Below are 27,985 nucleotides of genomic sequence, written 5' to 3'. Positions count from 1 at the left end.
ATCCCTAAATACACAGTATCAGGAATGAATCAAATGATTCACAAGAAGATCGTTTATCAAGGCCCTTTAACGAAACACCCATTGACTTTTTGACAAAAGACTGCCATTGGTCCTTAAATTACCCGCAGTCCGCTAGTAACTCTGTTTACTCGCCTACAATCCTCGTTGCCAGCCAAAACCGTCGACAAATGACGAGCAATAGTTATGTTGGCAGGAATATTCATTGAAAGTGGATTTCCTTTTTAAATGCAGTTGTTCCACTTGAATGGTGTGTTAAATGGCCCAGGTGCTAAGGTGAGAGATATTTTTGTCTCTGTGGAGAGCGTGGTATTCTACTCTTTAAAACTTCCATGTTGGCATTCGTAGCATGCACATACTTATTCCTTCCAATGATATAGGGTGTAATGGAAGCTCTGATCGTAGTTTGAGTAGATCTATTGTTGATGTTAATAAATTAATTGTCTTATACTGTGCCATCTGAGGGATTTGAATGAAGGGTTTCAAATTTCATCTTATTAAATACATTAGTTTAATTCTTAATCTGTTATTTGCTTATTTTAACCTCTTTGTATCAAATGGACATTGCATAAATTTAGAATGAATGTTACATGTAGCTTAGAAGTTTTTTAATCTGAATATATTCAATTGTTACCATTCCTAAACCTTCAGAACAACTTTAGACGTGGGGTAGTGGTTATACCAACAGCTTAGAGTTGCATTCTCCAAAAGTTGGATTAGAAATCAAAAAGTTACACAATAGCTTAACATGCTTAATGAAAACTAATTATCAATGTTTGAATATAGTACATGTACTGGTGAAATGCATTAAAACTTTTCCAAATTGCGATAATAATATACATGATTTTTTATATGATATCTTCCTGATTTCATCTTCATTTATCAAGCTATTATGATATGTTTCATCTGCAAAGCATTTGACTTTTGCTGAAAGTCTGGCCATTGAGCTAATTGTTCAACCCAGGCCTGCCCTATAGCTTAAGTCATTATAAAAACAATATCAGAATTTCAAAATTTATAGTGTCTGTCGGTTTGCAGTTACATGCTATTACAGTAATTCAAAGGCTGTCCCTGCCCAGCAGGCCGAGTTCAAACATTTAAAGGTATAGACCACAAGTTATCGCTTTTCTGTTGAATTTGTTTGAATGAAAGTCAAGGATTATCTGTATGAGATGAATAGAAGGATTATCAAAAGACCGTCAGATATGATTATGGAAGTAATTGAGTGTTTTAAAAAACTTTACAACCCATACATTAGCAACAGTGTCAGAAAATGAACTTGTTCATCGAAGATTGACTAAAGCTGCGTTCGTTTCATTATTTATTGCAAGTATAGATTTATTTATTAGTCGGCGGATAACATGTTATCACATTATATGCTTTGGACCTGGATTAACATCGATTAATGTTTTCTGTGCTGTCGGATTTCCCTTGCTGGGCATGGATTTGGCTATCTGTGGATTGTTTAGAAAAGAGGATATTATTTAGGATTGTGAGGAAATTGTTCAAAACTAAAAAGTCATGCCCTCTAAGCACAAGAAGAGAAAAGATGTCTCTAAAATTCATTCAAAGTAAGTACTGGTATAACTGTTTTAAAACACTGAACCGAATCAGAGATCACAATGACTTTGACAATGATAATAAAATGTAAGTTTTGTTTGGAAACAAATATACATGTCCATTCAATTTTATTCAAGCTGTTTTTATATGTTCTATGCTAATTTAAACTCACAAAACTGAGTACGTCATCCTGCATTTATTTATAGTTCAGTTAGGAATACTAGTAGCTAAATGGTCATTTTCCTTGCATAAATCATCGCAGTTTAAATGTGTATTTACTTTAAGAATTAGCATGTTCTTGCATTTATAATAGCCAGTATAAAATCACCCTTCAACCATATTTTGTTTACAGTTTGACAGAAAAATGAATTGTTGTAATAATATGGGTATTGTTGAATATAGACATTGTAACAAGTCAAAGCAGAGCAGTCTAGAAGAATAAATAAGAAGTTGGAAATACTCATGACAGCACAGACTTTGTATATTTTAAAGACCATTCTGATTTATCATTTGATTCCCTATGACTGTCATCAAAGGAATCAATAATTTCTCAGGCTAGGAACTACAAAGGGAAATACACAGTGCTTTGTTGTTCTATGAATAATTTATGTAGACAGAACGAAATGGGGTCCAATAATTCCATATCTGCTGTGTTTGCATAGTGGCTTTTAGAGTAGGTATTGCCTTTTATATCTAACTGCTACAGTTGCCAAGGATGCAAGATTTCTAAAGAAGATTTCAGATTCCAAAAGAATATAAAAGTTGCAAATGTAAACCTTAGTCAACCATTTATACAGTATATTACCCGTACATGACTGTATATACCAGTATATGAATAAATGATGTATATTACTGAAACATGTAAGATAGTCAAGTCTACGGAATTAATACAATTGCTAGGCTCACAAGTGTTGTTTTTGACAGCTAGGAGTTATCTGTCATTTCCTTTAGATATTTTTCATCTCTTCTGTATTTTGTCACTAGAGTTGGGCCTCAGTCATCCGTCACTGGACTGATATCCGTGTATATGTTACCTCTACTGCTTTATTTGGAAGTGTACCACATATTTAATTTAGTTCATCTCTGCCTTCCTGTTTTCTTTTTAAAGAATCTACCCGTTTTCTGTTTGAAGATATGTTTTTCTTTGTTAGGATACCTATTTTGGATGTCATTGTATTGAATATATCGTTGAATTTGATGTTAGCGCATGACTTAGTTGAATTGCGGCGTACAAACGCTTATTTTGGTACGGATGATTGATAAGATTCAAGCGCTTGTTTGGATTTCAAATCAGTTCAAATATTGTGTAGATTTTGAGCTTTTAAAGGTCAAATACGACCCCCAGAGTGTAAATGACCCCAAGAGTGTAGATGCCATGCGAATATGACAGTGCAACGTTAACGTTCTTGCAACAAGAATGGCATTGTACGATAGGATAATATATAATTAATACATGTATGTGAAATGACTTACAAAGACTGCTCTAAACAAGATTAACGCTCTAAAAATAAAGAGGGATGGTTGTTGTGTCATAAATATTCAGCAAGTGCTCTAGCTAGCTTAATGCGTTTTATTTTTAATTCTGTTATTTCATTTCATATATGCCCAAAATGAGAATTCTAATTCAGAGAGCAGTGTATGTAGTCCAGGCACGTAGCATCAGGGGGGATGCAAGATTTCTAAAGAAGATTTCAGATTCCCCCCCCCCCCCACCCCCACCCCCACCCCTCGGATTAGGATTTTGAAGATTTTGAGAAACTTTATATTTCTCCTTTTTTTTTTTTCTTTTTTTTTGCTTGTCAAGATTTTTTGGATGAGTCTGCCCCCCCCCCCCCCACTTTCAAAAACGATGCTACGTCCCTGTAGTTGTAGTCCTACATTTTATCATGGCCTAACTAAAAGCATTTTTTGCATATTTTACTTTCAAAGATTTATGATGCTGAGAACCTTCCTCAATAATCATTTGATAATTTATTACAATAATGCCAGCTAAATTTTGTCAGTGTTGAGTTTTTGGGTCTTGTAATATTAGTAAGATTTTTTTTAGATACCTACTTAATAGAAGTGTATTTAAAATATATATATATTAATAATGTTTACTTTTGTCATTGATGTTAACCTACCAGTAATTAATTGGGTAACATTTTTTTTACAATACTATGTATTGGTGACGATTATCACTCTTTCTATACATCATTGTACCAGCTATTGTTAAATCAAGACAGTCAAAATGAACACAACTAAGACAGTCTTAACCTTACAGTATATGGTTGTTATGTACAGCTCAATCAAGCTAAAATTTAACATAATTTTGTCAATTTGCAAACATTTTGCGAACAACTTAGGATTACACATTTTGAATTGTAGACTCAGTGAGGGCCCTGTACAAGGCAGTCCCTTCATAACACACCTCGGGGACGGTGACCCAAATCTACAGCCCCACCCCCAGTACCTGTACCGATCCTCCACCCCAGAGGAGGAACAGACCCTGCAGCTGGTGATTCCAGGACTTGACCAGTCAGGGTCGGGTGAAAACTTGCTGAACAACTCAGGAGACAACAAGGAAGAGAACACTTCAGGTACAGTGCATGCATAGCAAAAGATTATAGATCATTTAGATTATACAGTTTGCTTGTACAACAAAGATGTCCTTGCCTCTTTTAAGCTTACTGGTACCTGGGCCAAAAGGGCCAAGATATCTCATGCCATCTTTTGGTGACAATTATGGTAAAATTTTGGAAAAACTTTGGCGTAATCAACAAAGTGTTTTTTTAAAGTGCATCAGAATATGAATGATGTCATGCATTTTTTTAGCAAATGGTACATTGAGATGTTTTTTAATTAAATATGAAAAACATGACTGCTGTAAAAAGGTGGTATGGGTACATAACTATGTTGTTTTTTGCTGATTTTAAACTCAGAATAGAAAGCAGATAGGCAAAATATGGCAGGCTTTAGAGTCATTATGATAGCAAGATTTAGCTGTTTTGTTTGACCTTGATAGAATCGCCCCCCCCCCCCCCCCCCCCTCTAATGTTTTTTCTTTGCCAACTCTTTTTTAGATGTTTCAAGAAGATATTTTGTCTCTCAACATATAAGATGGATTTTCTTAAAACTTTTTTATGCTTTTTTTTTTTAAAAAAACAGCGTTTTTGGCAAACAAACCAATTTCTTTGTACATGTGTAATTCAATGAAAAACATTATTGCTGTTACTATAAATAGTATAATGAAATGTAGGGAGTACTTGTTTGACCAGCTTTTTGGTTCACACAACTTTTTTTCCCATTGAATATTCACTCCCTTCAGTTACCCTTTATATTAGTGTTTGTGCATCGTCAGAAACCCATGGTCGGTCTCGCTTCTCTTACCTTAGATAAGAGATGTTAGACCGACCGTGGGTTTCCGATATGGTGTTCATGATGGCCTATTACTTTGTGAAATTAGCTACTGAAGGTAAATTTTAAAAAAGGATATGTCATCAGAAACACCTCCTAAGTGAGCTTGTTTACAATGAAATCACAGGAACCCGGGTAAATGATATATGAAGAGAATATGAATAGAGATATACTTACAAACAACTCGACTGATGTACCACATCTTCTTTTATGAAAAATTCACCTCAGTTCTAGTGCTAATGATAAGGTAACAAATTAGTTAGCAAATCAACTTTGTTGAAACAGTGCCTTAAATTTCAATGGAGCGAGGTGATAATTATTATCCTCCTCTTCATGTATGACTAAATCACGTACAGGACATTTTGGATTATCATTTACCAGATAACATATTATATAGACTGATATTTGAAGATTTATGTTCTGTAATTGTTGGTTTGTGGTCCTTTTTTCATGTTTCAACAAAAGTATACCATTATGCAGGGCATTTTCATCCTATTGAAATATTTTAATTTGGTTCATCTACTTGACTTTCAGCTGAGAATACTCAATACAAACGATTTCAAAATTGAAATAGTCATTAAGGTCAACAGAGTACCCCTCAGACCTACCTTGAATTTTTAGATATGATTACTGTACACTGTAAATTCCTAATTAATATCCGCATAAAATCGCGAGAAGCATCCTTCGCGGATTTTAAAATCTCGCCATTATTTTCTGAGAGTTAAAAAACTATTAGAAATGAGGAGAAAAGTTCAAAGTTCCCGATTTTATATTCTCGCGATTTGAAACAAACCAGCGGGATCGCGGTATGAAGTACTCGTGTAATATAAGGAATTTACAGTATTTAAGCTATTAACTATAATTTAGTTGTTTTTAAAAACCAGTTCCATATTTTCTAGCTTTAAAATTTAAACATTTCCGTATATCTCTATACAAGGCTCTTCTTCTCAAGGAGATCAATATAGTCCTCAATGGCCGCAGTCTTCCATCCCTCTTAATAAAATGTACCATTACCCTTTTCTTCAGAAACTAAAGAAGTAGATACTAAGGAAGGACCTGCAGAGACAAGTCCCCCTGCTACAAGAGAAGAACCGCCGAGACCTCAGTCCAGGAACTCCTTTGTGACCTCAAGGAGTTACCTCAATACAGACAAAGTTGCCCAGCCATCAAAGGCATTCAATAAACAAGTGTATTTTGTTTCGTCTAGCCCAGAACCTCATTTACGGCCGGGAAGTCGGTGTACAAACGTGACAGACTCGGTCAACAGAACTCAAGTGACTCCAGTCGTGGAGAATCCGTATGCTCGAGTGGACTCAGGGTACTCGAGTCGATACAGCAACCGGAGTTACAGTGCGGGATCGATACGCAAGCTCAGTCACAGCCCCACCAGGATGAGTTACGGAATGACGGAACATTACAACAACCCTAATACTCACTTTCAACATGCATGTAATCGCACTCAGGAAAGGGAGGAACTTCAGAAAATCAATGACCGTTTTACGTCATACATCCAAAAGGTCCGCCACCTGCGCGAGCAGAGTGGACAGCAGGCGGACACCACATCTTTCATCAAATCCACCAAAATTCTGGAGGATGAGGTCGCCACATTGAAGAGCTTGTATGAAAAAGAACTTGACAATGTTAGGTAAGGATTCATCTAGAAATTTTAAAGGAGTACCTCTACTTAAGAACCTGAATCTTCCTTCTTCTCAAAAGATTTATGGTATCCCTCAAGATACCATAAGCTTCCTTGCATATTTGTCAATATTTGTTAACGAATATCATAAAAAAATCATTTTGTTAGACCATGTTTTATAGCATACTGTTTGTAATATCAGAACTTTAAACATATCTTTAACATTACAGAAAACAATTAGAAGAAGTGACACGAGAAAGAAACTCTTATCAGATGCAATGTAGCAAAAACAAACAGTTTGCCCTAGATTTAGAAAACAGGTATGTACATATTTTGTGGGTTTTGTTTTATAATCATTGGTACACAGTTATATTCAGGTTGATGAAATACTGATTCCTGTAATGTGATTTTCAACAAGGGGCCAGCTGCATATATTGAACATGGTAGTTACAAATCATTTTTGAATTCTAAAACTAACAAAAAGAAATGTGAATAAAATCCCTACTTGAAATCATGTTAGAAAAAACTGTATTGTCTTTTTCATACGTTTTGAAATAATGGCAGCTAGGTGACAAAGCCGTCTTTCAAATGGCATAGATCTAGTTCCTCATGTAATCCACAGCATTTTTCACTGATAAATGTCTGACTAGCCTTCCATTATCTTCGCTGCTACTTTCTCTTTTCCCTAAAAATTTCTAATCATTATAGAGCTAAGATTAATTGGTATGTTTTGACAGCTTAGTGAAAATGATAAACTGTTTCTGTAAGTCATTATATATAATAAATATGTATCATGGTTATCTGTACAGTTGCAACCCAGATGGCCCCAATAATGAAAGGTATGATATGTAAAAGAAATAAAAAGGACTAATTGTCTTCTGGATAAAAGTTGACCCCTTTCCCACAATAACCCTGTTAAGCTTTTAAATCTTCTGAGACCACATACCACATAACTTGTTTTTTTCTGTGGGTGCAATTTAAGATTATTGGCTCCAAAATAGATTCATTTAGTTTTTGCAATTTCATCTTGTATGATTTCTAAATCAAAAACTGTATGTAAGAAGTAAATACACTACAAATTTCTGTGATTGAAATTTCGGCAGTTGACATAATTAAACTGCATAATTTATTACAATACATGTAGTAGCATCTCGCAGAAAAACAGTAATGATAATATCGTTGTTAACTAATTTTTCCTACCAAATACCAACCACTTTCTGAAATGAAATTGTTTGCCTGCTTGTCTGTCTGTGGTTTTGATTGATATTCTGTCTGTCCATTCATTTGTTTGTCTTTTTTGTGTCTACTCAAATTTGTACATGTACATATTTCTTATAAGAATGGCATGCAGTTATTAATGGATGTCACATTTTAGCCCTGTTTAAGTGTACCCAAGGAGAGAAATTGTAGACATGGATATGTTTTTTTGTTATACTTTAATTAAAAAAAAGGGGGGTTGTCAAGCTTGGGAAAATTTTTTTCCACAGAATGTTTTAAGACTACATTTGTTGTGCTCGATTTTTTATCAACAGCATGAGCTACAATTTTCATGTCATGGATTTTTGTTGGGAAATTTTAGTGACAGAAAAAAATCACCTTATTATAAAGTCACTTAACTATTTGCTGTTATTCATAATGTTGTTGGAAAAACGTATGGGAGAGGTTTAAATGATTGAAGCAGTACGGCAAGACATTTTCGTATGCTGTTTTATTTATTACAATGAGGTAGAATTCAAATCACGCCAAGTTTTTACAGCAAAATAAAATAAGAAAATGGAGCTAAAATTCCTCTTACAATAGAACAAAGAATATTCTGAAACCTTGATGTATTTATTTTTGACAGATTAATGGTAGAATCCGAGAAGAACCGGAGGCTGATGGAGGAGATGAACACCAGCCATAAGAGGATCCAGTCTCTGGAGAGCGAGCTCTCCGAGTCCAAAGTCAACTCGGGGCGGCCTTACGACGACATCAACAACTTAACAAGAGATTCTGAAAAGATGATAAGGGAAATCGAAACCCTGAAACACAGGTGTGTTGGCTTTAAAATACAACATGTAGATGTTGGTTCATGGTACAGTAACTTATTAAGGACCCTCTCTTCACTACTCACTAATTTCAGGATATGGTAAAACTAGGTTATAACATACAACAACAAACAAGCTCAAAAAAAGTTCATACTTGAAGCAAAGTCAGATTCACTCCTCCTTGTCTAAAATCAAATTATTAACTGATAAAAGTGTATTGCTGTATTTTAATCCAGTTAAAGTGACCTGAAATTCAATGTTAAATACCTGTATTATAATAAATTACAATATATAGAGTATATGGCATAAGGTATACTTATTACATGTACCAGAATTGTAAACATTAGAGTAGACCAAGAACTTTGTATATATATATGTTTATTTTATGTTCCCCTATTTAATAAACACAATTATATTTCTATAAGTTCAAAGTACTTTGCTGTCTTTAAGGTTTTTCCTAGATATGAAAGTACCCTACATTCAAAATGAACTAAGTTTTCTCAATATGCACACAATTTTCTTAAAGTCTTTTATTTTCAGTGTATACAGTGTCCTTTAACACATCAATGCTTGAAGCTCAATAAAGATTTTTGTATCATAGTTTTAACTACCTTATACATGTACATGTATGTTTCAACTATGGTACATATCTTCTGTTTTGTTTAGATATGAAAAAGAACAGCTGATGCGACAAGAAGCAGAGGAAAAAGCTCACCTAACATCTCAGAAGATGGACTTTGAGAACCAGGTGTACAATCAGCAGATTAAAGAGCTGAGAGAGCGTCTCGAGACAGCGAGCGCCACCATACTGAGTCTGGAGACTCGAATACGCCAGTACAGCAAGTCGGATACATCCGTATCCGGACTCCTACAGCAGGTCAGGGAATCCGCGGAGGAGGAAATGATGCGATTCAAGATCGAGTCAGAGGAAAACTATGCAAGAAATGTAAGAATTCCTTTAAATCATTTATTAATTACATGTATACAAATCCATAACAAAATTCAAATATAACTTTAGGATATGTCTTGAAAATCCCTTGATATTAAGTATGGGGGACAAATTTATGTTTATTTAGCAAACACTGAGCACTGTATATTTACAGTGACGTACAATTAGCATGACTTATCACTGCCAATAGTTTATGTGTTAGTTTGTTGAATAGTGTTAGATCAATTACCGGTACTTTCTTCTGCAGATAACTGCCTTAAAAACACAGATGGAAAATGATGCCAAGACAATTGACAGACTGAATACTGAGAAATCCCAGATCCTGGGACAGATTGTGGAGCTGAGGGCCAAGATAACCTCCCTGGAGGGACAGGTATGGAGAGAAACTGGGGATCAAGTTTAACAGTCACTGTGTTATGTTGTTGTTTGATCACTCTCCAAGGGGGACAATCTTCACTTCTCTTTCAAAACATGAAGATGAATGGGTCATTTCCCTATGGAAGCAAAGATGATTTGATAGGAGTGCAATCATGATATATTTAGGGCCCCGCAAGGATTTGCGGGTGCCCTATAGTAATCACTCTGTCCGTCCGTCCTTCTGTCCGTCCGTCTGTCACTCTTCCGTCCACAAATTTCGTGTTTTTTTTCTAATAACTTTTTTTATGGTTGCCCAATCAAGTTCAAATTTGGTATGGTAGTTTAGTAGGCAGAAATACATATTTTGATGCTAAGTTTGGTTCTCTATGTCTTCTGGTTTGGAGCTGGGGTGGTGGGGTAGATTCCTAACTATGCATAAGAATGAATGGGCAAAGAGAGATAACTGCTGAGAATGAATGGGCAAAGAGAGATAACTGCTGAGAATGTTACCATTGTATACATGAAAGACTGTGCAATATTTGTCCTTTGGGATTAATTAACCTTCCACACTATTATGTTTGTTTTGAAGCAAATTAAACTCTCATTCCATGAGCTGCACCCTAATATTTTTACCCCTCAGTTTAAAGGATGGTATTTGATAAAGAATATATTTCATTCTAGTCCAAATACTTATATTCTGTAAAATAAAAAAAAAATATATGAATTACAATAAATTAAAAAAAAAATATTATTAGATATCAGTTTTTTGATTCTTTTTTTCTTCTTTTTTAATGGATGTTTTGGTGTTGTTGTTGTTTTTGGTTGCTATGTTTATATTAAAGGAAACTTAAGAATAGTACCTGAAAATGTTCCTTCTGTAAGCCCTGATTAAATTCAATAAATGGATGAGAGCAGGATAATTAATCCCCTGAGATTAATTATCTTGCCTGTTTCAGAAAATCTAAGGTCTGTCTTTATCTTTTATATGTATTACCGTACACTGTGTCTGCAAGTGATGTTTGTTTGAAGTTGAGGCAAAGCCTAGGTATCATTGCATTGGTATCAATTCTTTGTTTTTTTAACAAATTTTATTTCATCCCATGTTAACCCCCTTTATCCCTTGGATATTACTCATTAAATTTTTTTGATATCCCACAGTTGTGACTTTACAACGTGATTTGCGTAGGCATAATGAAGTTAAATAATGTGGAGTTTTATAAACAGTGTAAACATTGATTGTGGTGTATAAAACATGGGATAAATAGAATCTCATATGATTTGTAGTATTATATGATTTTTATCCAACATGTGTGTTTTATCCCCTCACTAAGGCTCAAGAATAAAACACTTTAATTGTTGGATGAAAATCATATCCAACTACAAATCATGAGATCTTGCAGTTCTTTACATCTTATGCCGGGCATTTATTTTTCATCATTGTTAATATAAAGAGGATGGAATTCAAAGTTTTTTTCACTTCTCTATATTAATTGTAACAGCGGGGCCCTTCCTGACTGGTCAGTTTTCTAGTTTCTGATAAAATTCAATTAATCAGATTCACTTGTATAGTCCAATTTTTTTTAATTACAAGCTCAGAAATCTGAGGGATTATTTTTTACTGTCTTCAAACAAAATCAAGATTATGAACTTCACAAAATGATATATCTTGAAGAATGTTATTCTAACTACCAGGCATGCTTATTTCTGATATGTTTTAATACAATTTTATGAAGGCTGGTCTGTACAAACAAAATCATTATCATTGGTAAAAAAAATTTGTAATTCTTACAGATCCAGAATTTGAACCACCAGAAGGTCTCCCTAGAGGAAATGGTGGCCCAGGAGAGAGCGCAGGCCACGGAACAGGTGGCTGCCATGTCACAAAAGCTAAAGGACGTCCAGGAAATGTTGTTTGTGAAAATGAGAGAGGCTAGCTCGTCACATGACTGTCACATGCCACTGAAGGCGGAGATCAGCGCCATGAAGGCCCTGCTGGAAGAGGAGGAGAAAAGGTCAGTATTTATTACATGTCTAAGGTTGACAGCAATGTAGATTATATGAGCTTTGAGGAATAAAATGGCTAATGTGAAGCAGAAGGCAATATTTTCTTCCCAAGGATCAATGATGCACAAAACCTATTTTGTGCAAACCATTTGTTTTATGCATGTGATATAAAAAAGCAAAACAATGGTCAAGTTTTAAACCAAATCAGCATCATTTCCTTAACTTAGCATAGAATTTATGACTTCAATTTGCTTGTCATCAAACAGTATCTGGTGAAACTGATTTTCTAGCTATTTTTTTTAATCTCACAAGAGTTTAGAATTCTTGTAGCGGTATCTATTAGCTGCTGCATTGTACATCTGTTGTTATTGCTGTCACCTGAGTTTGACATCAGTTTGTTTTGCAGTTGAGAAGGTTTATTTACCTTAATGTCACTGAATCTATGAATCAGGTGCCATTTAGTGAAATTGTGGGAATTTACTCTTGATTTTATTCCCAGCCATTCCATTAATAAATGGTAAACAGGTCTTATATATGTAATCACTGAAAAGAAAAGTTTTTTATGTAAAATGAAAATACAGAATTAAACAAACACACACAATAGCTGAAGTTTTATTGATATTTACTGGAAATCTAGAAATTATTTTGATTTGTTAAACAGATTACAAGTTCCATCAGAGGATGTGAATTACACAACGAACTATACCCTAACCACTCAAGCAGATCAACCACCCATCTCTACCGCTGAACCGGTAACCACCAATGTACCGCCTCAGAGTTTCCAGCCAATGTCCTACGCTCAGCCCTCAGCCCCACCAATGTCGCCTTCCTACGCCCCGATGACTGCTCCGAACATGACCAATGAGTACGTCCCTCAGTACGAGCCCTTCCTGACAGAGGACTTGGATCCTGCAGGTGTCGGATTGGAATACTTCGGAGGGGGCACCAGATACACGTATCGGACCACGCCCAGTGTCAACAAACTCCAGATTGAGCCCTCCCCACCCACCACACCTCGCCCTGTGGGGCCAGTGATGAGGGCCAAGTCTGCACCAGGTAATCTTTGCTCCAACCATAATTTCATATCTTTTGTAATTATGTACACCCTGACTATGATTTTATCCATTAAGTAATCTTGAACTATGAGCATAAAAAAAGTTAGTCAAAATTCACTCTAGACTTTGATATGAAGTAAAACCAGTACAAAGTTCAAAGTTCTTGAATTCCAAAATTGTTATATTTTCTCTGCCAGCAGAGTTGGAAAACAAATTTGATAAATTCAGCCACAAAAAGAAAAATAAGTTGCCCATATTAGTCATAACAGCAAGATTTCCAGAATCTTCATTTAAGGGCAGGAAAGGTACTCGGCACTAAGCTTGAATGATGTAATATTTAGCCAAAGAAATAACAATTAATGGCAAGACTTGTTATATTATCCTAAGCAGGTTAGATGTAGGGTCTCAATAGTGCATGAGTTTGTAGAATAGCAATCATAATAATAACCGTAAACATGATTAGGAGACAGGTTTAGTAAGAGTATTGGCTGTTTAAATACATGACAAAACTTAAAAGTCTAGGAAAAACCCAAGGAAGATCCCTTGGCATAACAAAGTTCACATACATTTTGACCATCTTCTCAGTTTTGTCCTTCCTTGTAGATGATCAAAATTCCTGATGGAGATCACCTCAGGGGATGAAATTTCATTTGTCCATGTTGATGTTGCGCTTTTTAAAATTAAAATATTTTTATATATACAAAACATTGTTTTGAAAGCATAAATGTATGATGCATTTATATATACTAGCCTAGTTCAGTTAAGCATGAGGAGAGAGAGACTGCATGCATGGTGCATGTATCTTAGTTTGTAGTACAGTGTATCATCCTTCCTCACACTTAAGCTATCTGGATTATTTATGTGTGTAATCCTTATGCACAATTTAATTAGTTATTTATAGTTGATGAAGTGTATCGTGAAGGTGTGTCATGCAATTACATAAAGAATGCATCAAGTTCCATAATAATTGTTTTCGTCAAACAATCTTTCTCTGATTCATATTCTGAACCATCAGCAGGAGGTTTTCCATGATTGTGCTTACATTACAGGGGAACCAATCAAAATTCAGCGTAGGAGGCCTCAAAGTGCTAAATGTCAGTCCCCTTCCAATGATTTCGTATCAAAGGATTCCCCTAGGAATGTATATAGAACCCCAGAGAGGCCAAAAAGTGATAAATATTACTCGTCGCCTATATGTAGGCGTATCTCTGATGTCACTGTGAGTGACAGTACTGACAGCCCTTGCCCCTCCCCTCCGCAGTATAAAGGTATCTGCACATGGCTGCTGTGTGTCTCAAGCACCTACACTTGTGTTTTAAGAAAGAATAAGATTTAAAACACAAGTTGACAGACAAATCAAAACTCTACATAGCTGGTTCGTTTGATTTCTGTTGCTATTGCTTAGCCACCTCTCTGTTTTATAACCCAGTGTGTAACAATATGAGACAGACATAACTTTGCAGTTGACTTTGTACTTACTCAGCACTGCATTGTTTTCAGTTGACAGTTTGTCTGTGTACTTTATCTTGTGTAATACTCAATCTGTTTGACCCTCAATTACATCTACTTCTGTTTACAGTGTTTACTTTATTTTGCATCCTTCTCATTCTGTTTGGGTGTGCCCACTGATAACTTGCTCTTGTTGATAGTTGGATCCAAGGTCAGAGGTCAGAACGTCCCCCTGATCCCGACCAGCATGGGTCAAGGTCAGGACTACTTTGACGAGATGTTCCGTGACCTGACCCGGGAGACCCTGTACACAGCCCCGCCCAGCCCTCCCCCGCAGAAACAGCAGAGGAGCAAGTCCAGCATGGACAAGTACCAGAGCTCAGTGTACCATGACTACAACACCGCCACCTCCAGGTAATGACCTTGACCTCAATGTGGTTATCTGTAGCCTACAAGCATTATTTATAAGTATTAGAATGTGCAATGAATGATGCATTTATGTAAGTTGTTTCTGTTTCAACTGCATGGTGATACAAATGTAGTGAAAAATGTTATTGTTTATAGCAGGTTGTATGATCAAGATAATCATACTGTACAACATTGACTAAATCATCATATTGCTGAAACAGTAAACATGTACAATAATGTAATAAATGTAGAAAATATTTCCTTTTGAATTTTTCGTTTGCTTTTATTCCTCCTCCTATATACTGATGCTGAATCTGATTTATACAATAATTTGTAATTAACTAAATTTTGGCTTCAAAATATGTACTATTGCTTGTTTTGTACTTAATTGTACTGAGTGAATAAATGAAATACTTATCGGTAAGTGTGGCCTTTTGCAGTCGCTCAGAGAGCCCTGAGTACCCGCGACACTTACTGCCCAGGGATGCCCTGGTGTTTAGGTACAACTCATGCCTTCTGCTTGCTCTTGAAACCTATAAACCTTTTCCCCTTGTCTTCCCTTCCTAGTGCTTAAGCTATTATCATATGCATTGTTCCGGCACATTTGCTGCTTGTTATTTGACCAATGTTGTGTCCATGCCAGGTAGTCTTGAGACTTTTTGAATTTTTGTGGCATAATTCTGGTCTGTTCATTGAATTGTTAGGTGTTATTAGGGGATAGGGGAAGGGAATATCTTTGTATAATAAGAACAGGGGTGGCATGTACATGACCATATTAGCATTACTGTTAAATCTAAATCAAGAGTGACTGTCAAAGAACAATATCTTGTGGGAAAATGAATTAATATGCAGCTGATATTGACTGAAACCTTACTATCTTGGACTAACTTGAAATCAAAACAATTTTGAAAAAAATCGAAATGTACATGTACAGTATGTTGATTTGCTTTTACAAGGCTTTGCAATTTGTACTTTTAAGCTTTGATTGGCAGCATATCTCTGGTGAAGGTTTTAATTCTGAGCTTTCAGTCTCCCTTTGTCTTTTATAATCTGCAAATATCTGTATCTTTAGGCTGAAAAAATAAATCTTTAGTTTCTTAGGCCAAAATAATCAATATAATGTGGTTTGCGTGTATTAAAGGGGAATAACTCAATTTGGTTTTATTTTTTCCTAAAATTGAGGGTTTTTTTTCAAATGGCAATAAAATTGACCAATATAGTAGCATTTGATACAATGTGGCAGTTTCTGAGAAACGTATCATAAGTTTTAGGTCTTAGATAATTTTTGCAATATTTAGTAGATCTTTGGTATCAATTCTATGCACCAATTCTCTGTACATTGTTTATCAATTTGTGAGCAGTATGTGACATCCCTGGTCCTAGATTTTTTCACATTATGTACGGTACAGTCAGATTAGCTTAAGATTGTTAGATCATCATGCTGGACATCGGACTGTTCAATGAACAAGGAGGGTTTTGAATATTCATGTACCTGCAAAAAAGACAGGCTATATTGTTAATGAGTAGGAAGGTATTTACTACATGTACTATATTTAATACTGAACTAAAAATTTCTCAGATATTTTTGGAGTATGTAATACTTATCCTAAAATTTCTCGTGTAATTTTGGTATTTATTATACCAATACTAAAATTTCTCATGCAATTTTTGGTATTTATAATACTGAACCTAAAATTTCTCAGGCGGCCAATGGTGAAGCGCACCAGAGCAAGTAGCGCCTACATCCACAGGTACATAGCAAGTAGTGTCGTACAGTGTGTAACGGTCAGTCTAGAATTAACTGTCACATAATGGAGAGTTGTGGATGGAAACACAGCACAGTCTATACCTAGATAAACTTGTTTGTTTGTTTTATCTCAGTGAAATTATCCAGCTTTAACATAAAATTGTAGTTTTGTCCAAAAACAACTCAATTAATTGTCCAGGATGTAGCTCCCCCACCCCTCACAACTTGGATATATTTATCCTTGATTTGCCCTTAAACATCTCCTTATATTGTTACAGGTAATACCCTTTACTAGTTTCAACCCATAAACCTGTAGTATTCTGTATTTGTGTAGATTTTTACTAACCTATCATCGAAATGGAATATACTTGAGTATTAATTGTATCCAAAAATTTGTTTTGTAATGAGATGTCTTTACCAAAAAAAAAAGACTTGAGCAAGCTAGTAATCAATTAAACTACATGTGTTTGAGGGAATATGTATTATAATGTGTCAATATTTAGTTACTAATATGAGAGTAGAGTCAGAGTGGACATAATAAATGTATGTACATTTGTATTGTGAAATTAAGTCTAATTGATCTAATTAATCAAACACCTTCAAGAAAAACCAAATTTTGAAAAGTTTAAACGTGTCTTCTATTTTTAGTTGATTATTTTTTTCTAATTCTAGTCTTGTTTAATTAATAAGTATTGACTATGGATGTTGAATACAATGAATATTACAGATAAAAGAATTTTAATTTTTCTTTGAAACTAAATTACAATAGAAGATTAGCAACTTTAAAAATGTTTTTAGCTTATTGTCTGCCTCGATCTGTAGTATGTTGTGTAGCTGAAAACATCCACACAAAAAGTCCAAGAGTTTGTTGTTGCTAATATGCATTTGTCTATTTGCTAAAATTGTTATATTAAATTTAAAATTACCATTCAGTAGAAATTAGCAAATTATTTTCTGTTTACTTAATGATTTGTTCCACATATTTAACTTTCAATAATTAACAAAGTTGCCATGATTGCTTTTGAAATTAACAGTTTTAGACAACACAGTTGAGTGCTTTAAACACGGGAAATCAATTTAAAACTTTCTATTAAAGTTGTCTGCAAACATTATTTGCCAGTCTGTCCAACGAAGAACTAGTGTGGTGGGGGGAAATTTGATAAGCGACCATGGGTAAATACTGCCATAGACGTGTACCCTGGCTTGATCTGAACATTTAAAGGCCGTCTCTGTTGATTAAAGCATTGTCTTGTTCAGTAAATCCACCATAGACTCGCGACTGCGGGATCAATACTAGCTACTCTTGGTAACCATTGTAATCCAATAAGTCCCTCATTGCTTTTTTTGTAAACGGGGGCAGTTAATTTTTGCATGGGATCTATTCGTGTGATATGTTAATATTTTCCTAGCTGTTCTTTAAATATTGATGGTGGACAAGATTTTAAACAAGAAAAAAAAAAAAAAAGACTTTTGTTTGTGCAAAACTTTTTGAAGAAATCTGCCGGCTCTGATTTTTGATTCGTTGACCATGGAGTCTTCTAATTCTTTTGACAGTGCTGTGGGAGATATTAAAATTCTAGAAGTCAATCAAGAAGGGAAATATGTGAGATTAGTGAACGACGGAAAGCAGGTAAATTATTACAGTTAATGAACATAATTATTTGTTAATTAACCGATGATTGTATGAAAGAGTTATGATTGAAATTATGAAATACTGGTAGTTAGTATATTGTATGAAAAACACATGTATGATTGCTTTAATATTTTGCTGAATTGTGAATCAAGCAATTATTTATCAGAACTGATGTTTAGTGTTGATAAAGAAAACACACCAGCTTTAAGTCCCTTCAGTAGGAAAGTTTTATGTTTTTTGGGAAAGTTTCGTATCAGCTTGCATGTGACAGCTGTAAACTACCAAATGATTTTATACCATAATCAATTCAAATGCACCTTAATTATGTTATTGGGGATTTAAACTTTATCTACAAGCCTTCAAAATTTGCCAGAAATTTTCAAATGAACTTCATAATAAATTATTGACACATAGACAAGGCACTAGCTTGTGCTGGGACTATCAATCTCCTGGCAAGATCTGACCCCCTGTCAAGTGGGATCTAGAAGCCACTCAATGCAATGGTGAACCAATGGTTCGTGCATGTTCTAGTGGCTTTTACATGCAGCAGTGAGCTCTTTAAACTGGCCACTTAGACCAGTGGAATATGGTTCACGGGGTCACTGAATATATACAAAGCATGTAAATCATATAATGGTTTGATTATCAAAAGTGATTTATAGAAAATATACTTGAATCTGCAAACCAGTGCTTGTTTTATTATTTGAGCTGCATGAAATGAATGGATTTTGATACAAATTAAATGCATTCTGATGAATCATTAATTACCATGTATTGAATAGCCCTGAAATCACTGTTTATATAATCTTCTTAAACATATATTTAAATTACAAAAGTACCCAAGAATTTGCCACCTGAAATTTCAAAATTTGCGTTAAGACAGTTTAGGCCCCAGTAGGCATTTAAATTCATGTTTTAAATTCACTAATGATTTGTTGATAAAGGCTTAAAACATAATTTGAGATGAAATCAAGGTATATGATTAATATCAAGGGAGAGAGAACTATATTGAAAATAGTTAAATGAAAATGTTTAAACCTTTTTTCGTGCTAGGAGACAGAGTTCGGAGGTCACATGATTCAACAGAATGTCGGTGGACACCCTGTGGCAGTGTATAGATTCCCACCCAGGACGAAATTCCCAGCAAACAGCACCCTCACCGTGTGGGCAGGGTCCAACGACCCCATTTTACACCAACCCCCATCAGACTATGTGTGGAAGGAGCAACAGAAATGGGGGACAGGGCCTGAATGCACTACTATTCTGTGTAAACCTAATGGACAGGTACGTTATAAACCTTAGAACCAAAAGTTAAAACTTCCAGTACCAAAACCCTAAACTGAGAAAATACATGTACTTGTGCCAAAATATATAATTTTTCATACTTTTTTGTTAATTTATATAACCAACATAATTTGGAAGCTTAAATAGATCACTTGATAAAAATTCTACCTCAAGTCTGCATGTTCTCAGTTTATGCATGGTATTGAGATTTTTCTGAGATTCTCAAGAAAAATCATTCCTCTGTTTCAAGCATCGGTGTATGCAGTTTTAAGATTAAAGTGACCAAACAAGTGATATATATGTAGCCATAACAAAGTATACGTGATAGATCCTGTACCAGTTTCCACACATTTTCAAGATTTATATTGGAATGTTGTCAAATCTGATTTATAAAAAAGAAAGAAATCCCCTTCCTTTCACTTCAATCAATGCCATTAAAGTCCACATGATTTATCTCTTATGAAGAAAGTTGCATATATTCCACTTAATGTTTCAAGTTCTATCATGATGATAAAATCAAACAATTTAAAGGTCTAATAGAAATAAATTTGTCTTGCTTTTTACATGAGAGTTTCCTAACAATGTCTTGTCTGACTGTTTCAGGCAATAGCTTGGACCACAGCTGCTCACAGGTTTACAAAGAATGCATTTGAGGAGCCATCTCCTGCTTCTCAACAGGTGGTCGCAGGTAAGGAAGAGGAAATCTTAATGTCTTATCACGGCAATCTCAGAGGAGAAAGACATTTGTCACTATCGTTTTTTCAGTCTGTTAAGATTATAGTAGCATTGTACATGAACATTAATTTCTATACTTGTAATTGTCATTTAAGAGGGCTTGATGGTTGTCACCATTTTTAAACTATTTTAATCTCCTTCAGAGGGAGAACTCTAAATAAAGATATAGAAAACAGTCCAATTTTACAGCTAAAACATTTGGAATTTTTTCTTTAATAATTGATATTTTATGACCAAAGATATCATATTCAAAATTTTAAGAAAGATCTAATTGATAATTGGGTGACCAGACTCCTTAATTATCTTGCCAATATTAACATATTCAGCAAAAATTTGGTTATAGTGAATTAAGGGTCCAAAGAATTCAATTTGTGTTATATCAAATCTGTAATAAATCTTCAAAAATCTCCAATAACATGTACAGTTATAAAAGTGACGTTTTGCTGTACATGTAGATATATTTATCTGTAAATCTATATTCAACACACTGAAATACATGTATCTTTGTAGATGATCCTCTTCAAGATGATCCAAACATTGAGACAGATAGTTTAACAGAAATGACTGTCAACATCAATGAACCCAAGCCAGACTCTGTGTACCTCAAAAGGTAGGCTATTCAACTTTGGAACATGTATTTTATATGTACCAATTACACTGTGTTTTGAAGATTTGAAAAATCACTGAAAATTGCATAGTAAATACAGCTTAAATGAATGTTTTCATCTTTGTTTTGGCTGGATAATTGTTATGCATTTGTTGAATGTTTTAAATGACATCAAGATTTAAAATAAACTATAAATTTTGTAAGTTTTTTAAAAATTACATAATTAAAAATAGTTAATTTTTGCAAATCAAACTCAACATTTTTCATTACAGGGAGAAACAGCAGCCAAATGTGCTGACCCCACAGAAACACCCCCATGGCACCTCCCCAGGGAAAGAGATCCACCCCGCCACCAGCCAGCCCCGCCCCTACACGTACGGGAATGACAACAGCAGTGTCAATAGACAGTCGCGGTCACAGACAACCAGACCAGACCCAGTCAATGGTAAGTCAATAGATGATAGACAGTCACAGACAACCAGACCAGACCCAGTCAATGGTAAGTCAATAGATGATAGACAGTCACAGACAACCAGACCAGACCCAGTCAATGGTAAGTCAATAGATGATAGACAGTCACAGACAACCAGACTAGACCCAGTCAATGGTAAGTCAATAGATGATAGACAGTCACAGACAACCAGACCAGACCCAGTCAATGGTAAGTCAATAGATAGTAGTAGGCAATAACAGTCAACAGTAGAAGAAAATTTACTACAAGTTGTTGAACACGTTCATCAATCATTGTAAAAAATACATACCAGGTAGTTTAAAAAGTAAAAAATAAAGTAGTCAACAGAATTTGTTTCAGAAAAGTATATATGTAGTGAAATTGACTGTAGGAGAACTTGTCAGTATTATATGGTTAAATAAATGTCTACAAATGCCAATAGGTAAACTAAACAAGGTTAACTAGTAAATGGGAAATTAGTGTTATACAAATGTATTAATTTATCAATGGGACAGTAGTGTTAAATGTATATCATATTTTTCAATGGGACAGAGAGTTATGATAATGCTTTTGATGATAAATGCTAAATGTACTTAATGTGGTCAAGAGAAGGAAAATTATAAGCAGTTAGTATTGTATTTCTGAAGGAGAGACATTCAATTATGTAATAGTAGAATAAAACAGTTCTGGTGGCACAGGGTTGAAACATTCATGCCATGCAAATCTAGTTGTAACTTTTAAATCTTTTCTAAGTCATCATAATCCTTTATTAAACCCTATAGCTTTGAGCACAGATCAAACAATGAAAGCTTTACCTTACCTAGTTTTATAACTGACAATAAATCATGATTTCACAGAGAACATTTTTGGTTTCAGTGAATATCCTTAAGACTCTGAAATGTTGAAAAATCTTGACTTTGTTTCAATTTTTTTTTTTTTAATTCAGGTCAGCCTTATGCAGGGTCAGCTCAGAAGATGGGTAGTGCTCCATTAAAACGCTACACCCCCACTAATATACGAGGGAACGGCTGTATTGTTAACAAAGCTGTGAGTTACTGTTATTAAATATCATATTTCAAAAATGAGAAAATAATGCACTGTATAGTTCATTTACTACCAAGGAAGAGATGGAATGAATTACAGAAATTCCATCATACACATTTCCCATCTCCATATTTATTCTTTGTTGTTTTTGAAGCTTTTTGAGAAACTGGATTTTCTATAACAATGTATGTTGACTAATGGCCTGTTCATGGGAGTGATATATAACTGACTAATTATCAAGACGTTGGAGCTGATGCTAACTGAGTTTATATGTATTATCTGGGTCTTTTGATACCCCTTTATTCACTCTCTAACTAACATTGCCATTAGGCAATCTGAAAACATTATTTTTTATTCAAAACTATAAGATATTAACTGCTATTAGATTTGATTTTGTGTGGAAAAGGGTCACACATTAAAAGGGTCAGTTGAAGGCCCTTTCATTTATATGAATCCAAATTTACACTAGACGAGATTTGTGTTTAACATGTAATTTTATGAGACTGATGACCAGAGTTTTAATTTTTTCTAAATAAGGTAAAAATGACAATTATTTTTATCATTATTTTTTTATAAATTCATAGACATCAGGGTCAAGCAATCCTGAGAAAAAAAGTTTGAAGAATAAAACTTGGTAATAATTCACCTGAAGGATGCATGTCTGTTGTTTATATATATATTATAGGTGTAACACCATGTAATGAATATGCATGATCTATTTCCATGGAAACATGTTTAAAACTCAGAGCATGGTCGTTGTTACTTTTCATTTTCAGTCCTCTGATGAAGGTAAACTGCTTTAAAGGAATAAAAATTGAATAAAAGAACAATTGTACTTAAGTGATAAATTTTAAATTATATAATAAACAGAATTTTTAAAAAAATCATTATTTAAATCCAGGGTACATGTATATATTTAAAAGTTAAAAGACTCAGTTGCTAGAATTTGCAGTGCTTCCTAAAATGAACTAATTACATTGCCACTGAAACTTGCATGTTGTAAAATTTGTCATCTATAAGTAGCTTTGAAATAATTGATAAATTTAACATGCAATCCATACAGTCATGCATGAAATGGTTAACACAGGCATGTTGTGGCTGCATGCTGGCTTATTGACTTGTGTACTAAATGTATAGTGTGTAAAATGGTTTAATTGAAAGCTTTTTCATGTACATGATCTATTGCATTTGATGTTAATACTTTTCTGCATATAATAGTTCATATGGTCATCATTTATAACTACTGATTTTTAACCAGATGTTTTGCTTGATAGTTGTATATATAATTATAAGTATAGCTATAATTGCTGCATATACTATGTACAGTACATATATTTAAGTCTGCTTGAGTGTTTTATCATTGACTAAATAAAATAAACAATAAAAATTACTGCAATATATTGTTCAACATCAAAATATGTATTACCTTCTCAACTATAAATGTAAGGGCTTTGATAAATATTGGAGAAGATTTATGATGAATTTCTCAGGAGACGCACTACACCTACTTCAAACAAGAGAGAACTATGTCCTTATATACATGTATACACTATTTGCATCCTGCAGCACAGGAGGGTTAACAAAATGACACATGGTGGTGGTGTGTTGACTGGTGCTCTGAACTAGTTCTCTAATATTTTATTTTCAGAACTCTAGTTTCCTGAACTACCTCCTGGCATCAGCTCCTGAACACTGAACATGTAATTTGTTCACTCACCTCAGGTCATTGTGTTCAAATCTCATTTAACAATTGAGCAAGCTCTCGACTAAGTTTCAATACATATGAAACTGAAAGTTTACATACTCATTGTAAATATTCCTTTATTCATTGTAAATATTTATATGGATGAGTTCTAATGTTATCTGCTAGCTTGCTCATTTGAAATCAAGATTTGAGACATTTTGGTCCAGATTTTTGCAACTTACTCATTTCCACATCAAGTCTTTGTAAACTAGTGTAATACTGTAACTGTGCTTTGGGTGACAGGAATGGTGAAATGTACTTGCAGCCATCAATGTTGAAAAGATTTGTGCAAGACTTGGTGTACAAGAGTGTTAATTAACTAAGATTAATTAACCTGCAGAGCCATGCAGATATTAACATGTCAGCATCCCTTTGTAATGTTTGTGTATCCTGTAATCCACTCATGTTTGTTTTACAATAATTTCCCATGCATCTGAGATGTAAACATGTTTTTATGTACAATTGAAAATGTATACAGAAAGTCTTTTCATTGTTGCCATGGCAACAGGAGAAGGTTTTTTTTAAAATGATTAATCAATGTGTGCTTCTCTTGACTTGCATCCCTCTGTCTAACAAAATCCAGTTATTAACATCAGTCTATGAAGTTGAACACTGTGTAGATGTTGTAGGGACTTGTTTGACAGTTTTCTTTCACCATCCTTCCCCTTTCCATGTTTAACTATCAACCTGCCTTGTTGAAACTAAATAGAATCCCCCTTCCTACTCAAAATTCAACCGCATAAAATTTTCCCAAACTTTTTTTTTAAGTCTATAAGAGGAAGGGTACCCAGTAGTCATTAAAATTAAAAATCAGGCAGGATTGGTTAGATCCCAGATGCTTTCCATCAAATCACAAAAAGGGTTTGAATGATGGAAAGTTGCTCCCTTTTACCCCTTGTGTGTAGGTTTGATAGCTTGTCTTTGGGGGAATGGATCAAGGATTTTGGTAGGTGTGAGGGATGCAGGTCTAGCTAGAGCGTGGTTGTTTGTTTGTAGGCCGGTACAATACGTGTGGGCCCAGCCTCCCCCTTCTCCTCCCCTCTGCAGCAGGAGTATAGTAACAGTCGGCCTGCCTCACTCGTACGCTTCTCTACCTAGAGGTGTGTGGTCTTCATATGCTTCCCTTCCTCAAGTCTGAAGTATAGTCGTTAAATGCTGTTTGTTATATGTATTTCTTGCTGAGATGCTGCAGATTGTAGTTGAATTCTTTAATTTTTTAAATTGCTCATAAATGAGCAAAATTGTTTTCTTGAGTTTTGAATTAATTTTACATGGTTTGGTTATTTTGATGTAATGAGAATTGCAAACTATTGTAACCAAAAAAGAAAGGTTTTATCAGAAAATATCTTTTAGACTTAATTTTGTGTTAACAGTTCATGTTAATAGATATACAGATACTACTCATAGTATAAAAATAGAAATGGTGACTAAAAACATGTGTTTTAAACATTAATCTTATTGTTAATTTAGTTATATTGTAGACTGAATTTCAAACAGTTGTGATCATTAAATAAGCTAATTAATAAGGTGTGACAAATAAGTTTAACAAACTAGCACAGCTGATTTGTATTGAATATTATGATAATCTAACAAATTGCCATAATATTTCATAAATGAAATTTTTTACTGTATTAAAAATTTTAAAATCTTTTTTCTTGAATGTGTAATATTTTACATGGAAGTCATTTAGACAAATAAAAAAAGATTTAAAAAAAAAAAACCAACAGATATAATTTTAAAAGTTGCTGAAAGTATTAATTTTCTGATAATGTCTTGTTTTTTTTTATTTTAGGATGTAGGTAAGACTTCCTGTCCCCCGAACCATTTCATGTCACCACATGTCAAGTTTCAGACGGGCCTGGACCAGATTCGTTCCCAACACAACGAGGACTTCATGCCCCCCATGCCCCGCCCACCTCTCTTCTCAACATGGTAGCCTCCTTCTTAGTTTGTTAAGCTCCGCCTACTTTTATCTGTGACCAATCGATGAGCACATCTTTTACAGAGCAAAGATTTGATACAGCTTGGGATCATCAAAACATCAAGCGAGATTGGCTTTTATGGAAGTTTTTGTTGAAATTTTTAACATATCATGGAAAAATTAAAACCAGCGAGAACTTATGGAGCCCTTAGTGTAGTTCTATTTCTCACATCATACGTTTGAAAGGAGGTGGGAGGGGTGTTCTTTCTTTGTTGCTTTGATTGACAAATGTTACTTATAATTACTTCTTTGAAAAATGCTTGAAATCAACACAGCTTATAAAGCACATGAAAACAATGTATGATTTATAATTTTTCAAACATCAAAATAGTTTTATGCATTGAAATTTTGTTTCAGCTGTTGTTGTAATGATAAATAGTTTTTTATGAATATAATCAAAGAATTGTGTTTGTTACATTTTAAATATTGAATAATTTGTTTTGGTTGTTGTAGGTTTCTGCCAAAGTATGCTTGTTTATGTGTATGTCTTAATTTGTTTTTTATTAGCCTGATCAACAATGTTTGATGGGGCATTGTCATATTAAGACTATATAGATGTGAAATTGCTCAAAGGAATGTCAACTTAAAAACAAGTTTTTTGTGTATTATAGAGAACAATGGCTGTTCATGTATTTGATATGTAGACTTCAAAATCAAAGATATGGGGTTTTGCAAACCATTGTTAAATTTGACTTTTTGTTGAGTATTATTGAGTGCTTGTAGGAGAAATTGGTATGGCTAATTTAGTTATTCTGAGCACAAGGCTCACAATTATTGACACCAAGCGTATTTGGGGTAGGAAGCAGTATTTGTGAATTATATCATGCATAATGAAAGCGGAAATGTTTTTTATTTTATTAATATGTTTAGCATTTTTTTTTAAATTATTCTTATTGCTGCCTACATGTAACAAGTATTGATGTACTTCCTCTGTGATAAACTCAATGCCATATCATATATAACAGCATCTGCTGAGGAACAATATACATTTTTTTGCCTTTGTATGTCAGCATGGAATATGAATATAAACTCATTTTTTCTACATGATCCACACATATTAGAGAATCTACAGTGTAACCCAAATGAGTTGACAGTATTTACACTGAATTGCTTTGTATATCAGATTTACAACATCTTTGAGAAATTATGACCATCAGTTAACCTTCCAGACTTAATGTCAATAATACATTATAAGTTTTATAATAATAGTTTACATTTGCTTTTGTTAAAGCCAACAGCTTTGATGATGGGGACTGCGCTGTATCAAATATTTTTGTGTTTGTCTTTTTACTTTTATTTTGTTCCGTCCTTGATTGTTATCTGTGATAATTATGTTATATTTTTATTCAATTTATAGAATGACTAGACAACATTTAACAAATTTTATTTTTGCTAATTTTGATAGATTACATATTTATACCAAGAGCTTATTAAATATGTAGAAATATATCAAGGGTTTTCTTTATTATTGATTGCTACTTAACCTGGATTCGTCATCAGCTTTTACCAATTCAACATTTCATCAATTTGCTTAATATCATAATAAATGGAGTGTCTTAATATTTTTGCAGCATTTCAATCAACAGATTTGAAATCAAATATTTGATTAAAAAACAATTCTTTGACATCAAAAGATATTATTTCTGATATCATAAAATAATATTTGATATCAAGAATGTGATCCTTTTTTTTTTAAATAAGAAAACAACTCTCTGATTTCAGAACAGTACTAGTAAGTAATAATAGTTTTTGATATCAGATAATTGAAGTTTTGATATCAATGTACATGTTTGCTTAAAGTTTCTGGACAAGGCGTTTAAACCACTACCATTACAATAGGATTCTGACTCTGGTTTGAGGGGCATAGAAGCCAAAGCGCCTTTTTACAGTTGCAATGTTA

At 34.1% G+C, this 27,985-nt stretch overlaps 1 protein-coding gene across 9 annotated transcripts; it reads left to right on the top strand.

The window, feature by feature from the left end:
* Positions 1–136: 136 nt before the first annotated feature.
* LOC128164887 (lamin-L(II)-like) lies at positions 137–27,534 on the top strand. 9 transcript variants are annotated; one of them, XR_008241000.1, is made up of 21 exons: positions 1,106–1,589; positions 3,946–4,157; positions 6,001–6,619; positions 6,841–6,930; positions 8,454–8,642; positions 9,304–9,583; positions 9,834–9,959; positions 11,735–11,955; positions 12,609–13,003; positions 14,052–14,270; positions 14,652–14,865; positions 15,300–15,359; positions 18,161–18,236; positions 19,293–19,523; positions 20,127–20,211; positions 20,769–20,868; positions 21,138–21,310; positions 22,263–22,363; positions 24,009–24,060; positions 25,101–25,204; positions 25,897–25,950. XR_008241000.1 is itself a non-coding variant. In XM_052828984.1 (20 exons), the coding sequence occupies exons 1-19, from the start codon at positions 1,540–1,542 to the stop codon at positions 24,054–24,056; spliced, it is 3,489 nt and encodes a 1,162-aa protein (XP_052684944.1). In that variant the 5' UTR covers positions 1,107–1,539; the 3' UTR covers positions 24,057–24,060; positions 25,897–25,950. The 9 variants fall into 9 exon arrangements, 8 of the variants coding, with proteins under 8 accessions (XP_052684915.1, XP_052684936.1, XP_052684944.1 ...); XM_052828984.1 differs by lacking the exon at positions 25,101–25,204 and having other exon boundaries at positions 1,107–1,589; XM_052828961.1 differs by lacking the exon at positions 24,009–24,060 and having other exon boundaries at positions 1,108–1,589.
* The last annotated feature ends 451 nt before the right edge of the window (positions 27,535–27,985 follow it).

This window comes from Crassostrea angulata, chromosome 1, assembly GCF_025612915.1.
Source record: "Crassostrea angulata isolate pt1a10 chromosome 1, ASM2561291v2, whole genome shotgun sequence".
NCBI classification, from domain to species: domain Eukaryota; kingdom Metazoa; phylum Mollusca; class Bivalvia; order Ostreida; family Ostreidae; genus Magallana; species Magallana angulata.
Note: the sequence above shows the minus strand (reverse complement) of the source record. Positions and strands in the feature narration are given on the sequence as shown.

Coding starts and splice junctions, on each gene's coding strand:
- LOC128164887 (XM_052828949.1), top strand. CDS start 1,540: ATGCCCTCTAAGCACAAGAAGAGAAAAGATGTCTCTAAAATTCATTCA. Junction 14,271..14,651: donor CTCCCCTCCGCAGTATAAAG/GTATCTGCACAT, acceptor TCTTGTTGATAG/TTGGATCCAAGGTCAGAGGT. Junction 18,237..19,292: donor TAGTGAACGACGGAAAGCAG/GTAAATTATTAC, acceptor TTTTCGTGCTAG/GAGACAGAGTTCGGAGGTCA.